The sequence below is a fragment of the Rattus norvegicus genome, chromosome 19 (assembly GCF_036323735.1).
Source record: "Rattus norvegicus strain BN/NHsdMcwi chromosome 19, GRCr8, whole genome shotgun sequence".
NCBI classification, from domain to species: domain Eukaryota; kingdom Metazoa; phylum Chordata; class Mammalia; order Rodentia; family Muridae; genus Rattus; species Rattus norvegicus.
In genome coordinates this window covers 68,863,203-68,885,342 of record NC_086037.1, presented here as the reverse complement: position 1 = coordinate 68,885,342, position 22,140 = coordinate 68,863,203, and the positions used below count along the sequence as shown (strand labels likewise).

At 49.7% G+C, this 22,140-nt stretch overlaps 1 protein-coding gene across 4 annotated transcripts in view; it reads left to right on the top strand.

The window, feature by feature from the left end:
• The first annotated feature begins 3,653 nt into the window (after positions 1-3,653).
• The window catches only part of Abcb10 (ATP binding cassette subfamily B member 10), a 31,582-nt gene continuing 13,095 nt past the window's right edge, over positions 3,654-22,140 (top strand). For 2 of the 4 annotated variants that reach the window (XM_063278167.1, XM_039097899.2), the window contains exons 1-6: positions 3,654-5,622; positions 16,396-16,596; positions 17,738-17,940; positions 19,560-19,694; positions 20,864-21,010; positions 21,968-22,103. In XM_063278167.1, coding sequence (XP_063134237.1) covers positions 5,211-5,622; positions 16,396-16,596; positions 17,738-17,940; positions 19,560-19,694; positions 20,864-21,010; positions 21,968-22,103 — 1,234 coding nt within the window. In that variant the 5' untranslated portion in view covers positions 3,654-5,210. The remainder of the gene's footprint in view (positions 5,623-16,395; positions 16,597-17,737; positions 17,941-19,559; positions 19,695-20,863; positions 21,011-21,967; positions 22,104-22,140) is intronic. The other 2 variants (NM_001012166.1, XM_063278168.1) reach the window with 2 other exon arrangements.

The window sequence follows — 22,140 nt, the reverse complement described above, 5'->3', positions numbered from 1 at the left end:
GGGTCTCATCTCAGTCCAGACCCAGGAGCTTCAACACTGACCACGATTTAGTGCTGAGGAATCCTGGTACCTAAGCCCATTCATAAGCTCTAACACTGGTGTTGCCAAGGGTTGAAAAACCTCTCCTTCCTAAGCCTAAACAGAGCCTATAACACTAGATAGAGCCAAGGGTCCTGTTCCCCAAGGTCTGCACAGAGCATAACACAAGAGGGCGCCATCTGCCTGCCGTTCCCCTTTGCTCCTTAAGTACCTCTCCAAGAATTCTGATTTGTAGGCAGTCTGGAAAGCAGTATGGTGTCACCAAGAAAAGCACGTGTACGTTATGGTGTTGAGTGTAAACAAAGACACAAATTCCTGAACGGTGAGTCCTTCATACAGAGTTCTGAATCAACATCGTGTTACTTTTCCCATTGCTGTTAAAATGCCTTTAAAAAAAAAAAGATTTATTTGATGTATGTGAGTCCACTGTAGCTGTCTTCAGACACATCAGAAGAGGGCATTAGATCCCATTACAGATGGTTGTGAGCCACCATGTGGTTGCAGGGATTTGAACTCAGGACCTCTGGAAGAGCAGCACCGCCGTGTAGAGCACCTATTACCTGGCTTCCCCCACAGAAACTGATCTCACAGTTCTGGAGACTGTAGGTCCAACGTCAGCAGGTCCAGGGCTGGCTTCTCTTGAACCTGGGTTTATAGATGGGGCCATGCCTGTGGGTGTCTATTTTTATCTCCTGTTACTTAGGTTGTATTAGGCTAAGACCTGCTCATAGGCCTTTGTTTAATGATAATTTCTTCATTAAAGCTTTACCTCCAAACACAGTCCCATTCTGAGGAATTGTGAAGATTAAGATTGCAGTGTGAAAACTGGGGGTGTAATTTATCCCTAACCAGGGCTGTGTGTGTGTGCGTGTGCAGTGTTGGGTTGAAGTCAGGTCCTTATACATACTAGGCGGACACAATCAACGAGCTACATCCCTAGCCATTCATGTATTTGAGTTTTGAGATAAAGTCATACTAAATTGCCCAGCATGTATTTCCTTTGCAAGGCCTTGAAGTTGTGATCCTTCTGCCTCAGCTTCCTTGGGGATCACAGGCATTTACCACCAAATGGCATAGAAGCCCTTTAATAATCATTTCTATGCCTTAAAACAGATAACATCAAGCTTTTGATAGCTTGCAATGTATGATATCATAGTGAGGACATTGAGGTAGAATAAAATTTAAAAAGTTACTAGAGGGGGCTGGAGAGATGGCTCAGTAGTTAAGAGCACTGACTGCTCTTCCAGAGGTCCAGAGTTCAATTCCCAGCAACCACATGGTGGCTCACAACCATCTGTAACGGGATCCAATGCCCTCTTCTGGCGTCTGAAGACAGCTGCAGTGTACTTGCATACATAAAATAAATAAATAAATAAATAGATCTTTTTTTTAAAAAAGTTACTAGATACTGCTTTATTGATTGATTTAGTGATTTACCTGAAGCACTGCTTGTACTGCCTGTGTGCCAGGCACAACTTCGCTCGCCACCTCAAACAGAATGAGCAGGAGAAATGACTGAAACACTGGGTCAGTGCAGACATACAGTGCCCTGAACAACCTGACCGCCATGTAGGCTTCTTTAAAACCTGGCTTGTTTGACCTCCCCACCTTGTGCTTTTAGAGCAGCGGTTTTCAACCTGTGAGTCGTGACCACTTTGGGGGCTGCATATCAGAGATCTCGAATATCATATTGACATGGCAATCGGAACAGTAGCAAAACTGAGGTTATGAAGTAGCAACAAACTATTTATGGTTGGGGTCACCACAACATGAACTGTGCTAAAAGGTCGCAGGATTAGGAAAGGTCGGGAACTACCGTTTTAGAATATAAAATGAAAAAACAAACTGGACCCAGAATGGAAGCCGTTTAGGAGCTAGCTAGTGTCAGAGGGCATGTTCCAGAACGATCCCTCACACAGTCTCATGTTGATGGATCATGAAGTGGTGCGAGCCTTTAATTCCAGCACTGGGGAGGCGAAGGGAGGGTGATCTCTGAGTTCAGGCCAGCCAGGGCTACAGGGTGAGGCCCTGTCTTTAAAATAAACAAGACAACAGGGAGGGATAGGCAGCAGTGGCAGCTGGGATATAGTGGGCCTCGCTTCACAACATGGGGCCTTCTGAAGCTTAAAGACAAACCAAGGCAACATTCGGGGTTGTTTGGTTCGGATTGAAAATGGACACAGGGATTCACACCCGTGATCCTAGCATTTGGCAGGTAGAGGCAGCAGGGGCAAAAGTTCAAAGCCAGGCTGGAAAACACGAATACAAGATGAGGCGGCATGGCACGGAGTTTCTGACCAGAGAGGAGGAAGCCCAAAAGCTCCAGGCAAAATGATCATTGGTGTGTCACATTGTGAAGTCTGACTCTTGCAGGCCCCCTAGGAAGCCTCCGTTTGCTCTGCTGCTTACAGCTGATTAGGGTATTTCCAGCTCAGAGGGAGAAAGATAAGAAAAGCCGGCAGTGTGGCAGATGATATTTCAGAGTAAAGATGACCTCGAGTTATCAGGCACTGCCATGTTGAAAATTAACTAGGTTTGTGCGTGAGGTGTACGAGTTTACTGTATCTTTGAAGTAAAGATCTTTCCCAACTAAAACGTGAACAACTTTCTCACACTCGTCACCTGTTGGTCCCTCGTTCTTTGCTGAGCACTAAATCCTGGGCACGTTTTGACTTTGTGCCTGCATGGGGCAGTCATGCCTGCGAACTTTTCCAACACTTACTTAAGCTAAAGAACTGTCAGCACTTTTATTTCCTTTGGGGCTTTTTGTTTTTGTTTTTGTTTCTTTGTTTTAGTCAAACAAGATCTCTCCGTGCAGCTCAGCCTAGCCTGGAACTCAGGCTGGGGTTGAACACAAGGCAGTCTTCCGGATTCAGTCTTCCACATCCGCATCCGGGCTTTCTAGTTGTGAGCTACGGCACCCAACTCCTAGTGTGATGTTAAACAGGCGGTGGATACCAATGTCCCTTCCTTCGCATTCCCAGTCCTAACACTACGGCCTGAAGTAAAGAAAGATGCTGGCTTAAAAGGAAGAAATGTACCCTTCATCACATCAATTCACAGGCTTAAGGGTGGGCAGCTGCAAATCGGGAGGCAGCGGCTGCCTGGGCCAGGGCAACCAGGACTGTACTAGGAGATGCTGTCAAAAACCAAAAACAGTAACAATAGCTACATAGAGACATTCTGCCAAACAACAACAAAACCCAACAGAGACGCCACGTGTCACTCAACAAACTACCACAAACTGCCCTAAAGAACCCACCACCAAAGCAGCCCTGTGTCCATCCCATCTCCCATCGGGTGTTATTCTCATGTCTTTGTATTCCGTTGTTGTTTTGTTTTTTTGTTAAGAGTGGTGTTGATTTGCCCAAGTTTTTTCAGATTTTATGGAAATAGTCATTCTTTTCCATTCAAGGGTATTGAGATAATATATTAACGCATTTCCGAATAGCCAGTCACTTACTCCAGGATTAAATTATGTGCGCGTGGTGTGTGTGCACGTGAGTGCAGGCTCCCTCAGAGACATACATTATCGGAGTCCCTGGAGCTGCTGTTACAAGCAGTTGTGAACTGCCTGATGTGAATTCTAGGAATCCAAGAGCCGCAGGGTCTTTTTTTTTTTTTTTTTTTTCTTTTCTTTTAGACATTGTTTCACTATGTAACCCTGGCTGTCCTGAAACTCACTCTGTAGAGCAGGCTGGCTCAAACTCAGTTCACCCTGCGACTCCCCGGGGTTAGAATTCCTGCAGTAATGGGAAGAAAACTCAAGTCTTCTTGGGTCTCGGGGCTGCATTGTAAAGGACTTCCCACTGCTCCAACCTGTTCTCGTGGTGATGCTCACCTCTCCACCTCGGAACTTGACATGCAGGTGAGGCCCTTGTCTGAGTGTGAAAACATACAAAGATGCTGAAGTCTCAGGATCCAGACAAATATGGAAAATTCTTATATTCTTATTATTTTTGAGACTTTGTTTTTTAATGTAGTCCTGGCTATCCTGGGACTCTCTATGTAGACTAGGCTGGGCTGAAATTCAAAGAGTTCCATTCTACCTGCCTCTCCTTCCTGGGTGCTTGGATTAAAGGGGTGCTCAATGTCTGGGCCAAACATGGGGAATTTTCTAAGAGAGGAAAACAAAACAAAATAAAAAACATAAACTACAACTGCTTACTGGTTGGTTTTGTTTTTTCTTGTCTCTTTTTTTTCTGAACTTAAGTGACCCGGTACTCATGAAGTGAAGGCTGTATTACCCTCCCACTTCCTATTTTAATAAATGACTTTTCCAGGGTTGGGACTGGGGTAAAAAGAGGAAGAATCCTGCAAATTCGGAGACTTATGCGTTTGAAAGTCTGATGTTTTGTTCCTTAAGAGTTTTTTCCATTCGTGCTGGGTTTCAGGAATATATTGAACTAAAATACTGATTGATGTTGAGGTTGTTTTGCGACTCTCCCTTTCCCCTTTTTTAAAGACAGGGGCTCACTATGCAGCCCACGCTGGCCTCGAACTCAGAGATCTCCTGTCTCTGCTTCTCAAGTGCTGTGATTAAAAGCGTGTGCCCGGCTGAACTCCAGTGGCTCCATTGCATTTCGTTCTGGTCGAGCGAACTATCTAGGAGTCCACAAACTCTCCCCCTTCCTCACTCCAGGCCTCCATAGGATACCCACGGCCCGCCGTGCTGCTCGAGGGGCCACTTCTACTCTCCCGGCCTCTGCAGCAGCTCCTACATTGCACAGTCCTATAAAAAGCCTTGGTCTCCTTGGTCCGCCGACCGTATCCAAGGCAGAGGTACCCAAAGGTCTCAAGCGCGGTCCATAATCTGCGACCAGAGTGCCGCGCGTGCGCACTTCGGCAGTGGCCGGCGACAGAAAGGGCTCGGACGCTCCCAGGTTCACAAGCCGCGGAGGGCGCAGGAGCGCGAAAAAGCTTCCGCGTGCGGCTCGCGGGCGCAGGCGCTGGCGACTGCAGCCTAGACAAGGCATTGCTGGGGAGCTACCGGCTGGTCGCCGCCCAGGGGTGGACCCTGCGAGGCGGAAGGCGCGGCCCGGGCGCCCGCCCGATGGGGCAGGAGGGGCGGGCCGCTGCTGCGTCCCCGCCCCGTGCTCGGGCCGGGCCGGGAGGGTCCCGGGTCCTGCGGCCCGGCCGGCTGGTGAGACTGTCGGGGCAGACGCAGCGCCATGCGCGCCCCTCCTGCCAGGGCGCTGCTGCTGTTTCCGCGCCGGGGCCCTGCTGTGCGAGCTTGGGCCCCGGCCGTCTCCTCTCGGACATGGTTGGCTTCTGAGTGGACTCCGCTCGTACGCGCGTGGACCTCTCTGATCCACGAGCCGAGCCCGGGCCTCCGCTTTCCCGTGCCCCTTTCGGGGCTGCCTGGCGGCGTGGGACGGTGGGCCACCTCCTCGGGGATCCGCAGGTGTTGGGTGCTGGCAGGACCCCGCGCCGCGCATCCCCTGTTCGCCAGGCTCCAGGGAGCAGCGGCCACCGGTGTGCGAGACCTTGGGAACGACTCGCAGCGGCGGCCCGCGACGACCGGGCGCTCAGAAGTGTGGAAGCTCCTGGGGTTGGTGCGCCCGGAGCGCGGGAGACTGTCAGGTAGGAACCCTGGGGGAGACCAGTGGGCGGCCGGTGGGCCCCGGCCTGGGCTCGGCCTTGACAAGGGCGATCAGGTCTGCTGACACCTGTTGGAAGGCTATGGATGCCTTTTCCCAGCTGGCTGACGCTCTCCATCTGTAGAGCCTGTTACCAGAATATTAAAATTGTTGTCAGCGACTGCTTTGGTGCATTCTCTGAATAAGCTAGCGTTTCCTCCTTTAAGGAAAAAAACACCACAAGTTTTGACAAAACCCATGCCTACTTTATATTATACATTTAAAATGATGATGATGATGATGATGATGAAAATAATAATAATAAAAACATCGCTTGGAGGGTTGGGGATTTAGCTCAGTGGTAGAGCGCTTGCCTAGCATAACAACAACAACAACAACAACAACAATAATAATAATAATAATAATAATAATAATAATAACATCGCTAGGAGGGTTGGGGATTTAGCTCAGTGGTAGAGCGCTTGCCTAGCAAGCGCAAGGCCCTGGGTTCAGTCCCCAGGTCCGAAAAAAAAGAAAAGAAAAACAAACAAACAAACAAAAAAAAACCAAAAAAAAAATCGCTAGGGTTACACAGTATCAAGGCAACCACCAAAAATTAACAGGATGAAGTTGAGCACTGTGAACTTCGTGCTGGCTGTCACCTCCCTAAATGGCTTGGTCAGGACCAGGCATTAGCCACGGCATAAAGAAACTAGACAGAAACTCACCCGGATCGACAAATGGCTTTTAAAAAGAAATCAGAATTGATTGGGTCTAAATGACAGTATTCTGTAACTCCCCCATGTCTGGCAGCCAATGCAAGCAAGACTGGTTGGAGCAAAGGCACACTGAGACCCAGATCCCTAAATCTCCAGTCCTTTCATGAATGTGGATTGTGCCCGCCTCCTGTGGGATTACCTTGAGAAGCTGGCATGGAGTCCTGCTCCTGCTGGGAATCCCTGCTTAGCAGGCAGGGAAACCGTTTGGATGCGAGATGAAATGGGATAGGCATGAGGGTATTGCAAAAGGAAAGACGTTGTCATACAACTCTTGAAACAGGCAGGACCTCAGGTTGGTTGTTGAGCCCCTATCTGCACAAATTACCCTCTTTGGGGGCCATTGGGCATGGAGCAAGGGCACAGGGGATCTGCCATCTACGAGAGTCAGGAGGTTGTTGTGACCTTACTATAAGAAGACAGAATTTACGATGGTTGTGAATTTCGATGGAAAAAGTCCTTTTCTTCTCGACTATCTTGTAAGCTTTTTTCCTCTGTGTTTTCTTTAATTTCTTTAAATGAATTATTTGCTTTCATTAGATGAGCACTTGTTTTGTTTTAGTTTATTATGTGTGCTGATGTTTTGTCTGCCTGCATGTGTGTCTGATCCCCTGGGACTGGAGTTACAGTTATGAGCTGCTATGTGAGTAGCAGGAATTGAACCCTAAACCCTGAACCCTGGATTCTCTGGAAGAGTGGTCAGTGCTCTTAATCACTGAATTACTGAGACAGGTGTAATATAATCCAGGCTGGCCTCAAACTCACTATGTAGCTGAGGGCGTCCTTGAACTCCTGATCCTCTTGTCCATCTCTCGAGTGCTGGAATTATAAGTGTGAGCCACCAAACCCAGGTTTAAAAGATATCCAACGGTGGGGGGCAGGCGTGAGGGGGAACATGGAGGAGCAGACAGTGTGCACGGAGGAGCCTGGAGACCCTGGTCACCTGAGTGTGTGCAGACTGTGAGGGGCTGAGGCAGGAACCTAGGCTCCTGCTTCTGAAACTTCAGATCTCAAAGTTGTGGGGAGTCAGGCTTTGCTGATGCCACCTAGCCCTTCCCTATCTGCCTGTGCCTGTCATGTCTATGACCTGTCACCTGGCCCCACTTGTCCTGCCCTGCCAGCATACCGTGGAGTCTGCATTAAGTTAAGTTAGAACTGGAACCGGCTTCCATCATCTGAGCCACCAGTCTACCTCACTGAGCTGTCAGGTGTGTGACCTGAGGGACAGACACATTGCCACTGACAGTCAGGGTTTTGTTTCTGAGTCAGGGTCTTGCCATTAGTCCAGATGGTTCTCCAGCTTGAGATCTCAAGTGCTGGGACGTCTTAAGGCTTCCTAAGTAGGTAACACATATATTCTGCCTTCAGGAAGACTGAAGGAGCGCTCTCTAGACAGCTTTTACGTTCTTCAGAGGCCACGGTAAAGGCGGTCTGGTCGTTGGCGCTGCTGGAAGTAAGAGGAAGTGGCGGTGCCGTTAATTTGTAATAGATCATGCCAAGGGTTGGCACATTTCTGAAGTGCTGGGGGGACAGAGCTGTTGAGTAGGTTTGTGTCTGTCTGTCTGTCTGTCTGTCTGTCTGGTTTTTGAGACAGGAGATCGCTTTATAGCTCAAGCTAACCACAGACTCACAGCATCGTTCATTCCCTCATCAGCCTCCTGAGTGCTGAGATTATAAGCAGGAGCCACCATGCCTGCCATTGTTTCTCTTTGAAAGAGCCCCCAAAAGGAGATAATAAGAGAAGAAATGCCAATGTTAGTTTTCCCTCGCTCCCTCCCTCACTCTGCTTTCTCTCTTCCATTCCTCCCCCTCCCCGCCCTCTCTCTCCTCCACCCTCATTTTTTTTTTTTGAGACATTCCTCTGTGTAACCCTGGCTGTCCTGAAACTCGCTCTGTAGACCAGGCTGGCTTTGAACCCAGAGATCCACTGCCTCAGCCTCCTGAGTTCTGGGACGAAAAGCGTACCCTATCACTCCAGGCTTCGGATGTTAGTTTTCCAGTTTTAGAGAAAATACACATCCCAAGACTGGGGGTTGAATTTCAGTGCTAACCCTCCCTTCCCTCCTCTTCAGCAGTTTGTTCCCCAGAAGACGTTGACGTTCTATACCCAAAACTTGAAAGGCAGGGCCTCCTATTGGAGATGTCTGCAGATGGTCACCCAGAGCAGAATCGGCCTGATTGCTGTCACTCCTCTTGGCAGCCCACTCCTTCAGGATCTCAGCTGTTGCCGTATCACCAAGTCTGCAGCACTACCCAGAGCCTTTCGACATTCAGTGTCACTCTTATCTCTTCGGTCACCAGGAGCCTCAGAAGGTGCTGAGCCCGGGACTGTTGGGAACGTGCACAGAGCAGACAGGGAATACTTACTCAGGCTTTCTGTGTGTTTAGCAGATAGCAGGCTGGGGCTCGGCTCTCCCGGTGAGCAGTGGCCCTGAGATGAGAAGATAACTAGAGTGCTGGGTGACTGGGCTCACAGGGCAGGCTCCTAGCTATGCCCTTCGTGAGTGCAGATATGCAGGATTCGGGTCGGCTGCTTTCCTGTTTCCTAGTAAGGGCTGACAGTGTGCGATAATGACTTCTTAAAAACTGGTGCCGGCTCAGTGGTAGAGCGCTTACCTAGGAAGCACAAGGCCCTGGGTTCGGTCCCCAGCTCCGAAAAAAAGAACAAAAAAACCCAAAAAAACAAAAAAACAAAAAAAAAAAAAACAAAAAACTGGTGCCGGCCTGGAACTATGGCTGACTTTTGTACATATGTCTATGGAGGGACCATGGTTAAGGACAGCCAGGAAAGGAAGGGACTTCTTACAGCTGCTGCTTCCTGATGCCCAGACGGATCATTGGTCTGGCAGAACAGGTGTGAGGGACAAGAGGCACAGCCTGTGATGCGGGGGCTACTCCAGGGATCTGACCATCTCCTGAACCCCTTTCCTGTCCAGCTTTAGTCTAGGCCCTCGGCCCCCATCCTCACTTCCTTCCACAGCCTAGAGTCAATCTCCCTCATCTCCCTTCTGTCCTCTGCCCTGTTCCCTGTCATATCCACATCATCTCTGAAAATACCTCCCAGTCCCTGCAGACCCCGGCCTGCCTGCAGACAGGAAGCTGCCTTTTTGTCTTTTTCCTTTCAGTCTCTGGTCTCTGTGACGGGACAGCTGAGTTACCGCTGGACTGAGCCAGTGCACAGGTTTCTGAAACGACAGCTACCGGCTGCTGTACCAGACGCCTTCTGTGTCTGATCTGCTCAAGGCAGCTCCAGGAGGAGGGTCTGTTGCTGTTGTCGTCGTCTGTCTGTTGTAGGAAAATTTGAGGCACAGAGGAGTTGAGTGACTTGTGTTAGGTCAGACATGCTGGTGGCAGAGCTGGGTTTTGGTCCTGTTTGTCTTCTCTTCAGAACCAGCTTTCCTGACCCTCCTCAGCCTCTGACCTCCCAGACCTGATGCGGACCTGAGGCCGTCTGCTTTTTACTGTTTCTGCCCCCTCTGACTGCCAGGACTGCTAGCACTGAGAGTGACAGCCCGAGAACAGCTATAGAAGCTGCTGGGGCCTGGCAGGCCAGCAGGTGCTGCACTGTTCTGTGGAGGGAAGGTGGAGAATTCCAGCCTGCGGTGTGCTGAGTGAGGTCTAGGATTTGGGGCGGAACCTGATATCCCACAGCCCCTTATGGCAGAACCTTGATCCCAAGAATCCAGATGGCCAAAACCCATCTCATTTACCTTCAGATTTGTAATACGAAGGGGCAACAACAGTAAAATAAGCCAGAGGTTGGGAAACAACCTCAGTTGGCAGACTGGGTTAGCCTGGCACATACAAAGCCGCAGGTTTGATCCCGGCACTGCATAAAACCTGGTGTGTTGGCACTCACCTCTAATCCCAGCATCCTAGAGCGGGAGGCAGAGGAAGAAGAATTGCCCTTGGCTGCATAGTTAGTGTGAGGTTTACCTAGGCTACATGAGGCCCCGTCTCAAACATAAGTAAGCAAATTGGGGCTGACGAGAAGACTCAGTGGTTGAGAGTGTACATTGCCCTCCAGAGGACCAGAGTTTAACTCCCAGCACCCATGTCAGGCAGCTTACAATCACTTAAAACTCCAGCTGAGAGGGAATCCAACCCTACTGACCTCTGAGAACACCCACACACCCATGTATACACAGGGTTAAAAATGAATGAACTGCTGGACAGTGGTCACTCACACACACCTTTAATCCCAGCACTCACGAGGCAGAGGCAGGCACATCTCTGAGTTGGATACAGAGTGAGTTCTAGAACAGCCGGAACTGCACAGAGAGACCCTGTCTCAAAAAAAAAATAATAATAAATAAAAGTCTTTTTTAAGATTTATTTATTTATTATATATAAGTACACTGTTCCTGTCTTCAGACACACCAGAAGAGGGCATCAGATCCCATTAGATGGTTGCGAGCCACCATGTGGTTGCTGGGAATTGAACGCAGGACCTCTGGAAGAGCGGTCGGTGCTCTTAACCACTGAGCCATTTCTCCAGTCCAATAAATAAAAGTCTTAATGTTTTATCCATGTAAAGAGATACCATTTAATTAGGGCTGGCTTACAGTTCAGAGGGTTAGCTCAGAAGCATGGCAGCCTACAGTTAGACGCAGTGCTGGAGAAGGAGCTGAGAGTTCTATGTCAGCATCCTCAGCAGCAGGGAGTGACAGTGACACAGTGGCCAGGCTTGAGCTTCTGAGATCCTAAAGCCTACCCCTAGTGACACACCTCCTCCAACAAAGCCACACCCACTCCAACAAGGCCACACCTTCCATGGGCCTATGGGAGCCATTTTTTATTCAAACCACTACAATAAATAAAAATCAATCCATCAATCTGTAAGGTCTAGAGAGATGGCTCAGCCCTGGCTACTCTTGCAAAGGACCTGGGTTTGATTCCTGGCATCCACGTGTGGCTCACAAACATGGGTAACCCCCGATCTAGGAGATCCACCACGCACATGGCACACATACATGCATTCAGGCAAAACATCCACACGTATGAAGTAAAACAAATCCTAAGATGTTGGGGATTGGTTCTAATGCTTTGAATTAATCTGGCCCCGAAAATCGGGAATCTGTGTGTCCAAACACTGAAGGTCCTTGACCCCATTGGTAAAGAGCCAACAGCCAATGGCCGGACAGGTAGACTAAGGCAGGACCTTTGGATCTGCAAGGTCTAGGAAGTGAAAGGAAGGAGGGGATGTAAGAGCTGCAGGAGAGAAAGCCAATCAGCCATGTAAGAATCCAGGTGAGGGGCCACTGGCCACTTCCCCAATTGGGCCTGGGGTACAAGGGAAAGTTAGGAGCCTTAGAAGTACTGGACGGGAACCTTTGCTAGCAGGGGAGGGTTTAGGAGTGCTCAGCCTTTGAGCAAGTCACAGAATGCCAAAAATGAACTGGTAAGTGTGTGTGTGTGTGTGTGTGTGTGTGTGTGTGTGTGCACATGTCTATGCGTGTGTGTGTGCGCGTGCGCGCGTGTGTGTGCGTGTCTGTGTGTGTGTGTGTATGTGTGTCTGTCTGTCTGTCTTTCATTCTTGAATCCAGATTGCTCCTGGGCGTGTATGCATGTGCAAACCGCAGGGAGCCAAAGCAGTTTAGTTATTAAAATTGATTTTAAATAAATGAATTAATAAACCAGCACATAGACTATACTTGGATGAGTTTGGATTTAGCCAAATAGCCTTCCTTTTTCCCCCAGAAGGTATCTCACTATGTAACCATGGCTGACCTGAAACTGGCTGAGTAGACCAGGCTGGCCTTGAACTTGCCCTTTGAGTGGAGGAATTCCAAGTGTGCTTCACCACATCAGGTCCTCCCCCCCCCCATCTTCGAGTGGGTATCACTACAGCGTAAGAACTCAGTTGGAACTGGGGTTATGTAGTTCACAGCATGCAGATTCTTCATGTGACTTAGGAAACTAGATATGTCTGGCATGTAACAGTTCACACCTATAACCCCAGCACTCGGGAGGCAGAGGCTGAAAGATCACTGCAAGTCTGAGGCCAGCCTGGTCTGCATAGTGTGTTCCAGGAGTGCCTCTAGTCCTCTGTCTTAGTCGGGTTTTATAGCTGTGGAGAGACACCATGACCAGTGCAACTCTCGGAAAGGCAAACATTTAATTGGGCTCAGGCTCAGGGGTTCCGTTTGTTGTCATCTGGTGGGAAGCATGGCAGCGTGCAGGCAGGCACGGTGCTGGAGGAGCCCAGAGTTCTTCTACTTCTTGCTCTGAAGGCCACCAGAGAAAGACTCTTCTTCATGCAGCCCCGAGGAAGCTCTCTTCTGTACTGGGCGGAGCTTGGGCACCAGGACACCTCAGACCCCACCTACACAGTGACACACTTCCTCCGACAAGGCCACACCTCCTAATAGTGCCACTTCCCAAGGGCCAAGCATATTCAAACCACGCATCCCAGCACCGACAGGCGGAAGCAGTAGAGTGCCTGCAAGTTCATATGTGAGTCCGCACAGTCTATATGTGAGTTCCAAGCTAGCCAGAGTTGTATAGCCAGACCACATCTCAAAAGAGAAGAAAGGGGGCTCAGCGGTGAAGAGCACTGACTGCCGCTCTTCCAGAGGTCCTGAGTTCAAATCCCAGCAACTACATGGTGGCTCACAACCATCTGTAATGGGATCCGACGCCCTCTTCTAGTGTGTGTGAAGTCAGCGACAGTGCACTCACATACATAAAATGAATAAATAAATCTTTAGAAAAAGGGGGAAAGGAAAGGGAACTAGAGCAGAGCCCGGCCTTTAGGAGGGGTTTTTCCTGAGCATCCGACATCAGCTGAGCTGTGTGGAACCAGAGTCAGGCCACTCTCCCTGCCCTGTCACTGTCCCTTGGGAGCCTGCTGCTTACACCAAGAGGGAATCGTTTCTGCCCTGGTTCACACGATCCGGCTAGACTGAGATTATGGGTGGTGGTGTGTTGTCCTGTTTCAAGATACGTAGCTAGGGGTAGCCTCCAACTCCACAGATAGTGGAGGACAACCTTGAGCTCTTGACACTCCTCTGCCTACCTCCTGAGTGTCCGTGTGGGTATGCAGGGGTGACAACACACCCACTTTATGATTATGCAGTTTTTCTCTTTTACATTTTCTTTTTACTTAAAAATTTTAAATGTTTTTGCGTGTGTATGGAGGGGCAGGGGTGTGCCTGGTTCTTGTAGAAGAGTGCGTCGGGTCCCCAGGAACTGGAGTCGTGGATGGCTGTGAGTTTTGACAACTGACATGTGAGCTCCTGAGTGGCCGGCCAGGTCTGACCTTCCCTGTTGAGCTGGCAAAGGACTTTGCTCCGGTCAGGCACTTTGCCGCTCCCTTGCCAAAGTCCAGCGCTCCCTCAGTCATTCAGCCAGTGTTGACTGAGCTCCTGTGCTGCAGGGGAGAGGGGGTCACAGCAGCCAAGGAGACATGAGCAGTGAGCCAGCTGCACACTTAGAATGTCAGGATGTGTGTGTGTGTGTGTGTGTGTGTGTGTGTGTGTGTGTGTGTGTGTGTGTGACATTTGGCCAGTGGTTCAGGGACACGTACCTTCCACCTTAGATGGTGACCGAGTCCACTGGTAACTTCGAGGAGAAGGCACTGTCAATGGTGTCCGCTGTCGTGACTTACCCGAAGCCTCGAGTGGCCACGTTTTGGCACTATGCCAAGGTTGAGCTGTTCCCTCAACCCCTGGTGAAATCCCTACAGCTATTCAGAGCGTGAAAAAATAATTCACAGTGCTAAAACTGATAACTTCAAACACCTTACAGTTAGGAAGCCATGCTGAATGGTTTGGTGATCACTGAGGTGTGATGTGGTTTTATTTCGGAGAGATTGTAGGCGGACGAGGCATCGTTGGCTATGATGTTTGAAGACCAATCTTTAACTTCCAATCTGAGTTCTCATCTGAGTGTTCTTGGACCATGTGTAAGGAGGCTGCTATCTGAATGAAATACTAGCTGTCGAGTAAGACACATGGAGGGCAGGAAGCAGGGTCTGGAGGCTTTGAAGAGGTGCGCCTCACCCCTGTGCTCACTCACTTGCTCTGCTGACTCACTGGTCCGAGCTCTCACAGCCATAGCCTGAACACTCGCCCAAGGAGAAAGAAGCCCCTAACCTCCACAGAGGGGGCCAGGGGACTCTCCCTGCAGTCACCGGCAGTCAGTCCTGCCACAAACCAGCAAGGCTCCTGCGAGGTTTGTTATCCAAACCAGAGAAGCCCCGAAGAGGCAGACATGCCCTGCGCCCTGTCATAGCACCCCTTGTGAAAGGAGTCTGGGCTGCTGAACCTGCCACTCTTCCAAAAATATTCTGTACTCCGTAAACTCTGAGGAAGGGGAAAAGAGGGAACCACTCTGCAGATGCTGATATTGTTATCTAGGACTTGATCTTTAACCATCTGTTTGTCCTGTCCATCTGTCTGTCTGTCTGTTTGTCTTCTTTCTCTGCTTTAGCAGTACTGAGGATTAAACATAGGATTTCACACATGCTAGGCAAGTGCTCTACCAGTTAGCAACATCCATAGTCCTCTTCATTTTGAGAGAGTGTTAAGTTAAGTTAAGTTAACTAGACTGGTCTTGAACTCACTCTGTAGCTGAGGTTAGGCTTGAACTTGTGATCCTGGGTATCAGCCCTGTGTCACCAGGCCTGGATCCCACAGTACATCTTGCTCAATTGTTCTAGGCAGGTACCCAAAGAGTGACTTCATTCCTTATATTGGTGGCTTAATATTTATAAATTCTCAATAGTAGTTTCCACTTACCCTATTTATGTGGGTGTTTAAAATGTGGATTCTTTTACTGGTTATAAACAATGCTATAACCCTACATCCTTGGATCTGGATTTCCGTGGCGTGGAAGTTAAATCCTCAGGAGACCGTTACTAGTCCCTTGTGACCTCACCTGGTGCTGGTGTGAACCCGCTCCTTCATCAGTGCAGTGTGCGCTCCCGCCAGTGTGAGAGCCTCCTTCCCTCAGCTTCACCATCATCATGAGCATGTAATCCTTGCCAGTCTCACAAGCAGAAAAAAATCAGTCATGTATGATATCATGTTCCTTAAAAGTATGGGTGTGGTTGTCTGTGGTGTGTGTCTTCTTTCTAACTAGACTTTAAAGTTTCTCATTGTTTATTTCAGCCACCTACCTAGCTAAAACTTGGAGGTTGGGTGGGGTTGAAACTTGCTATGTAGAATAGGTTGGCCTTGAACTCAGAGATCTGCCTCTGCCCACCAAGTACTGGGTTCGCAGACAGTCATCACCACACATGGCTAGAACTTTTCAGTAAGCCTCTGCCTCCTTATCTATCGTTCACTTACATGGAGAATTAATCTCCTGATAATTGTCACTTCATGGTTTATTCCCCAGAGCTGTAATACTCAGAAAGGACATGCCGGGTACAACTGGATCCCAGGAACTGCTCTTCAAAACTAACATAGAAGGCTTTGAAATATGGAGCACAATTGAGGACACTTAGCCTGGCACAATGAATGACCCGTATCTATAATCCCAGCATTCAAGGAGCCGAGATGGTGTCATGGGAAGTTCAAGGCCAACCTGAGCTACTTAGTGATTCTGAGGCCAGCCTGGGCTACAGAGGTAGACCTTGTCTCCAAAAGGCTTCCCCTTCCTCACACACACAGAAGATAACTTTCCTGGATAGTCTGCCCATTGAGCAAAGGTGTAGTCAGAAGCCAAGGAGTCAGAGCAAGGAGCAGAAATACAAGAGAAGCAGGATCTGAGATGAGTTTGAATACCAGAAGACAGGAGGGAGGCCATTGTGGCTGCAGGTGCTCCTTAGGGGAAGGAATACAAGCCATAACATCCTTTTCTCTAGCCGTGTGAGGAAACGCACATTCTCTCACAGCCACGATTCTTGTTCTTAACCCGAAGCCATCTCATCCTTTAGACAGGCCAGTTGGTGAAGGAGAGCGCCCAGCCACTGAGGCCATGTGGGCCTGAGGCCCCGTGTGCTCGACATGGCCCTGTGCTGTGCTGTGAGTCTGAGCGTCACTCCTGTCTTCCAGCTGCGGTTGGCTTTCTTGCCGTGTCCAGTGTCATCACCATGTCGGCCCCCTTCTTCCTGGGGAAGATCATTGATGTCATCTACACCAACCCAACCGAGGACTTTGGCGACAGCCTGACTCGCCTCTGTGCTGGGCTCACCTGTGTGTTCCTGTGTGGCGCTGCCGCGAACAGCATCCGTGTCTACCTCATGCAGTCTTCAGGTCAGTCTCATTAGGTGACAGAGGACCTGGGGTCGGGTCAGGGCTTCGAGTGTCACTGCTCCAGGCCCCTTCTCTTCCTAATACTGCACTCGGACCTCACATCCCACCAGGAAGGCATTACATCATCCTCTGCTGTGGCATTACATCATTCTCTGCTGTGGCATTACATCATTCTCTGCTTTCTCATGGTCAGGGTTGAGCAGGTGGCAAAAGCAAGGGCCGTCTGCTCCATACTGCTGTGTGGCCACCGGGGCGGGAACTTGAGTGGCTGTCCTTTAGAGAACTCGGTTTAGCAGCAGCACTGCTGGTAGCCCAGGACTGCGTTCCAGGTCTGTGTGACTGGTAAGATGATGTCCGGCTGATTAACCCGTTCCTGCCATTGCAAAGTGCAGTTCATGTAAGGGCAGCCAGTCATGAACAGATTTGACGCTCCGGGTCCGTGATGCTCCTCACATGCCAAGGACCATGTTACCTCTTAAAGAATTAAAATGTGAAGGGTTGGGGATTTAGCTCAGTGGTAGAGCGCTTGCCTAGCAAGCGTAAGGCCCTGGGTTCGGTCCCCAGCTCCGAAAAAAAAAAAGAGAAAAAAAGAAAAAGAAAAAAAAAAAAGAATTAAAATGTGGGGTTGGGGATTTAGCTCAGTGGTAGAGCAAGCGCAAGGCCCTGGGTTCGGTCCCCAGCTCCGAAAAAAAGAAAAGAAAAGAAAAAGAATTAAAATGTGTTTTTCGTTGTTATGATATGTTTACATACATGTGCAGGCAGGCATGCACATCAGGGGAAAACGTTCTGGAGTCGGTGCCACCTCTATCTGGGTTTCTGGGTCCCAAGTGATGCCTTAGGTCATCAGGTTGGTATGACAGGGACCTTCATCTGCTGGATCTTCTCACTGGCCATGACACTTCGTCACTATCTCCTCTCCCGGCTCCCACAGTCTGTAGTTGCTAACAGGAAGTTACATACAGATACATGCAGGCCAGGACCTGTATGAGTCCGTCCCGTGCTAGGATCCACGGAGCTGATGTGCTGATGTAAGGGCTAAATAAACAGCTTGCTGGTGGCCGTCCCACAAGTGGCCGGTGGTGGCCGTCCCACAAGTGGCCGGTGGCTGCCGTCACCTCTGACCACTTCGTTTGCTTTGCAGGTCAGAGCATTGTGAACAGGCTGCGCACCTCACTCTTCTCCTCCATTCTAAGGCAAGAGGTTGCCTTCTTTGACAAGACCCGCACGGGCGAGTTGATTAACCGCCTCTCTTCGGATACCGCACTCCTGGGCCACTCCGTGACCGAGAATCTCTCTGACGGGCTGAGGGCTGTGGCCCAGGCCTCGGTTGGTGTTGGCATGATGGTATGTCCGCCTCTTCTCTTGGCGTTTTCTGTCAGACCTCTTGGGACCACAGCTGGTGGCCATGAGAGGCTTGAGATGTTCTTGTCCTTTTGTAAGCATATAGAACCGAGAGCATTGCCCCCGTCTGTAGGGACAAAGGGATCACCTCTCCTGGCCTGGCCTACAGCTCTCTTGAGTAAGTATCACTTAGAGAGTGGCATTTCCTGAAAACCAGGTGTGAAGACAGCCAACTGTGTCAGGGTGAGGAGCACCTTTGGGAACCAAGTGTAAAGTTAAAGGGGTGTAGACCTCACCTCTGTGCCCCTGCAAGGTGGCCTTTGCTCCACAGACGTCTGTTTATCTCTGATGCTCAGCTCACTCCAGCCAGCCCTGCTGGCCTGAGTAACGTGCGAGTGTGGTCATAATGTTCATGGGGCGAGGTTAAAAGGCAAGCAAGGGTTGGGGATTTAGCTCAGTGGTAGAGCGCTTGCCTAGCAACCGCAAGGCCCTGGGTTCGGTCCCCAGCTCCGAAAAAAAGAAAAAAAAAAAAAAAAGGCAAGCAAGGGCTGCGATTCCGTTGGCAGAGCGCTTCCCCAGCATGCGCTGAGCCCTGGGTTCTATGTCCAGTACACCTGGCATGGTGACATATGGCGGGGCCATAGATAGAGGCGGGAGAATCAGAAAGGTAAGGTCGTTCTTGGCTACACAAGCTAGTTTGAAGCTAGCCTGGGCTATATGAGATTGCGCTAAAACAAAAAAAAACAACAGCAACCAAAAGCCAAGCCAAAGCCAAGGGCAGGACATAAAAAGGGATTGCCAGTTACTGAGCAGAGCCATGGTTCGAGGGAAGGAATAGTCTGTGCAAGTGAGACCGGGCAGGTTTAACAATGCATTGGAGTCATAGGACCATTTAAAACAATGGCCACACACAGAGTTGAGGAAGTCTAATATGATTCAAGAAGGTCGCATTCTTTGGGCCACTATTGCAGTTAAATTGGCAAGAGCTGGTCCACTGGCTCTAGGCTGCTGAGCTCTGGAAAGTCTCCTCCCAAGCCCCAACCCTGTGGCGGGTGCGTTAGGAGCCTTGCTTCGGCTGCATGTAACATGGGGCACTTCGGTGACTTCTCTGATCTGATGTATGTGGAAAATTCTGGTCACTCAGGGCCTTAGAGTGATTATACCCAAATGTAGAACTCATGATGTGGTTTGAACAGTGCAGAGCACAGGAGCGTCATTCTGTCCTGCCTCCCTCTCTGTCCTTGAGGATGTGAGCTAACATACTAGAACATGTTAGAACTAGCCAGAGGCTGTACTGGCTACGTCTTCTCCCCAGCCGTCTAGCCGCAGCCTCCTCGGGAGCATGCCCTCCATGAGTCTTTGAGGTTGTTTTGATTTTGACACAGGGCATCACTATATAGACCTGGTTGGTCTGTCACCCACTATGTAGACCAGGCTAGCCTCTGCCTCCTGAGTGCTGGGGTTAAAAGTGTTGGGTTTTGTTAGGATCAAACATGGCACGGAAACCCAGCCCAATTAGGAGGCTTGGCTTAGAGACAGTGTCTTTTCGGGCTGTACATGGTGGGTCTGAGGATGCCTTGCCACTTCAAGGAACAAACGCTCTTGACTTTTGCTCTTGACAGTTCTTTGTGTCACCAAGTCTGGCCACCTTTGTTCTGAGTGTGGTGCCACCTATCTCTGTCCTCGCTGTGATTTACGGGCGATATCTACGGAAACTGTCCAAAGCCACACAGGACTCTTTGGCAGAAGCCACACAGGTACTGACCTTCCCAGAGTGTGTGATCCAGGGGCGGGGCTCAGAGCCACAGGCAGAGGCATGATGCACAAGGTGTGTTCCTTCCCACTATCAGCACCAGGGAAAGAAACAGGCCATGAGGCCCTTCCTTTTCCCTCAGTGGACAGACTCGAAACACTCTATACCTGGCTAGCCACTTACCTGAGACTGCATCAACTTGCTGTTTCCCAGGCTGGCCTGGAGCCAGGGTTGGCCTCAGGTTCACGGTACTCCTCTTGCCTTGGCCTCAGTTGTGAGCCCTACACCTGGTGTGTGTCAGTTTCTCACTGCCTTCTGTCACTGCTCCTGGTAGGACGAAAAGCTAATATGACCAGCTATGGCGGAACATACCTGGAAGCCCACATTTTGTAGCCTGAGCTAGGATGATCATGAATTTGAGACTAGCCTAGGCTACCTCCCTAAACATTTTCTTTGAACAAAAGACAGAAATAAAGACAAACAGAAGCTAATGTGTTTGTCCAGTGGGCACCGTGGCGTCTGGCGGGCACCATGTCTTCATTAGTTCCATAAAGCACACTGTGGGGCACTGTCTTCTTTTAAAAAAGATTTATTTTATAATTGCATATACATGGGGTGGGGTAAGTATACATAAATGCAGTTACCCTCAGAGGCCAGAAGAGGGCATTTGGTCCCCTGAGGCAGGCAGTTGTGAGTGGTGAGGTTGGTGAGCTCAGACTCAGTTCCTCAGCAAGAACACAGAACACTCTTAGTTTCCTGGGCCATCTCCAGCCCCACAGTTTATATTGTCTGACAGAAAAATGTATTCTTCTTTGCATTTTGCTGTGATCTTACTCATATAGAGCCTTCCTTTGGTAGAATACTGAACAAGAAACACACTTTGACGACTTCACAGTCAATTACAGTGTGACACTCTCCCTTTGGGGTGTGTGTGTGCGTGCGTATGCGTGTGTGTATTTTATGTGTGTTTTACCTGTGTGTATGTCTGTGCACCACATGTGTGCTTGGTGCCAGTGAAGGAAAGAAGGCATCAGATCCTCTAGAGCCGGACTTAACAGAGGGTTGTGAACCACCACGTGGATGCTGGGAATTTAGAGCCTCCGTAAGAGCAACAAGTGTTCCTAACTGCCCAGCCGACTTTCCAGCCCTTACCATGTGCTCGAATCCTTGTAGCTAGCTGAGGAGCGGATTGGAAACATAAGAACCATCCGAGCTTTTGGGAAGGAGATGACAGAAGTGGAGAAGTACACCAGCCGAGTGGACCAGTTGCTGCAGCTGGCACGGAAGGAGGCCTTGGCACGAGCCGGCTTCTTTGGAGCGGTAAGTGGATCGTTGCAGGTGGTGAGATTTTTTTATCCTGTGACTCTTGACACAGTAGAAATAGTTTTATTTCAATCGTAGGATGGACTTGGATTTTAAGCTGTTTTTATGACAGGAGAAGAAAGCAAGGAAGTGTCATGTGCAAGGTCTGCTGTTAGTCCCCGATGTGCAGGGCAGCATCGAAGACCACTGACATTGCATAGTCATGCTCTGCACCATAAGACTGGGCCACAGCATGTGTTTACACAGGCTTCTGGGACCTCAGATGTACCCTCATTTGTCTGCTTCCTTTGAGGGTTACATAATTTCAGTGCACTCTAGAAGAAAGTATAAGAAACTGGTTACAGAGTGCCCAGGAACTCTGAATGAAAAACCACCATGTGTGCTGGGCATACTGAGGAGGCTGAGATGGGCAGCGTATTGTAAGTTTGAGGCTAGCCTGCTCTATGTAGTGAGCTTGGGACAGCCTGGTCTCTGTAGTGAGCTTGGGGCAGCCTGGACAGCACAGTGAGACTGTCAAACACAAAGAAACCAAAATCAGATAAAGAGAAAATGAAGACATCTCCGTCCAAACCCCAGAGGCTGTTTAATGGCTAGAGAAGCAGCATTCAGAGGTCTCACTAGGGACTGAAGCTCACAGAGATGGGTTAGGGCTGCAACTCCATGTGGAGGATGTCTCCTCAGAGCCACGAACATGGCAGACCGATCCACATCCGTTAGGCAGGCTTAGGTGCGACTCTCTTCTTCTCTGAGCTGAGTAGATTAGTGAGTAGACTGAGGGGAGTAGTGTCTAAGCGCGTGCTTGTGGGCATGCAGGTATTTTCCTCCACTGCTGCAAATATTTCAAAACCTTTCTGTGGGAAGTTTTCTGTTAAAAGGGAGGCAGAGGCCTGGTTTGTACTCTTGTCCCGAGAGGCCTTTGGTCGCACTGACATCTTTGTCCTCTTCCTCCTGTAGGCTGGGCTCTCGGGAAACTTGATTGTGCTGTCTGTCCTGTACAAAGGAGGCCTGTTGCTGGGCAGCACCCACATGACAGTGGGCGAGCTCTCTTCCTTCCTCATGTACGCTTTCTGGGTCGGACTGAGCATCGGAGGTATATCATATAAACAGGCTCTGAGGGTGCACATTGA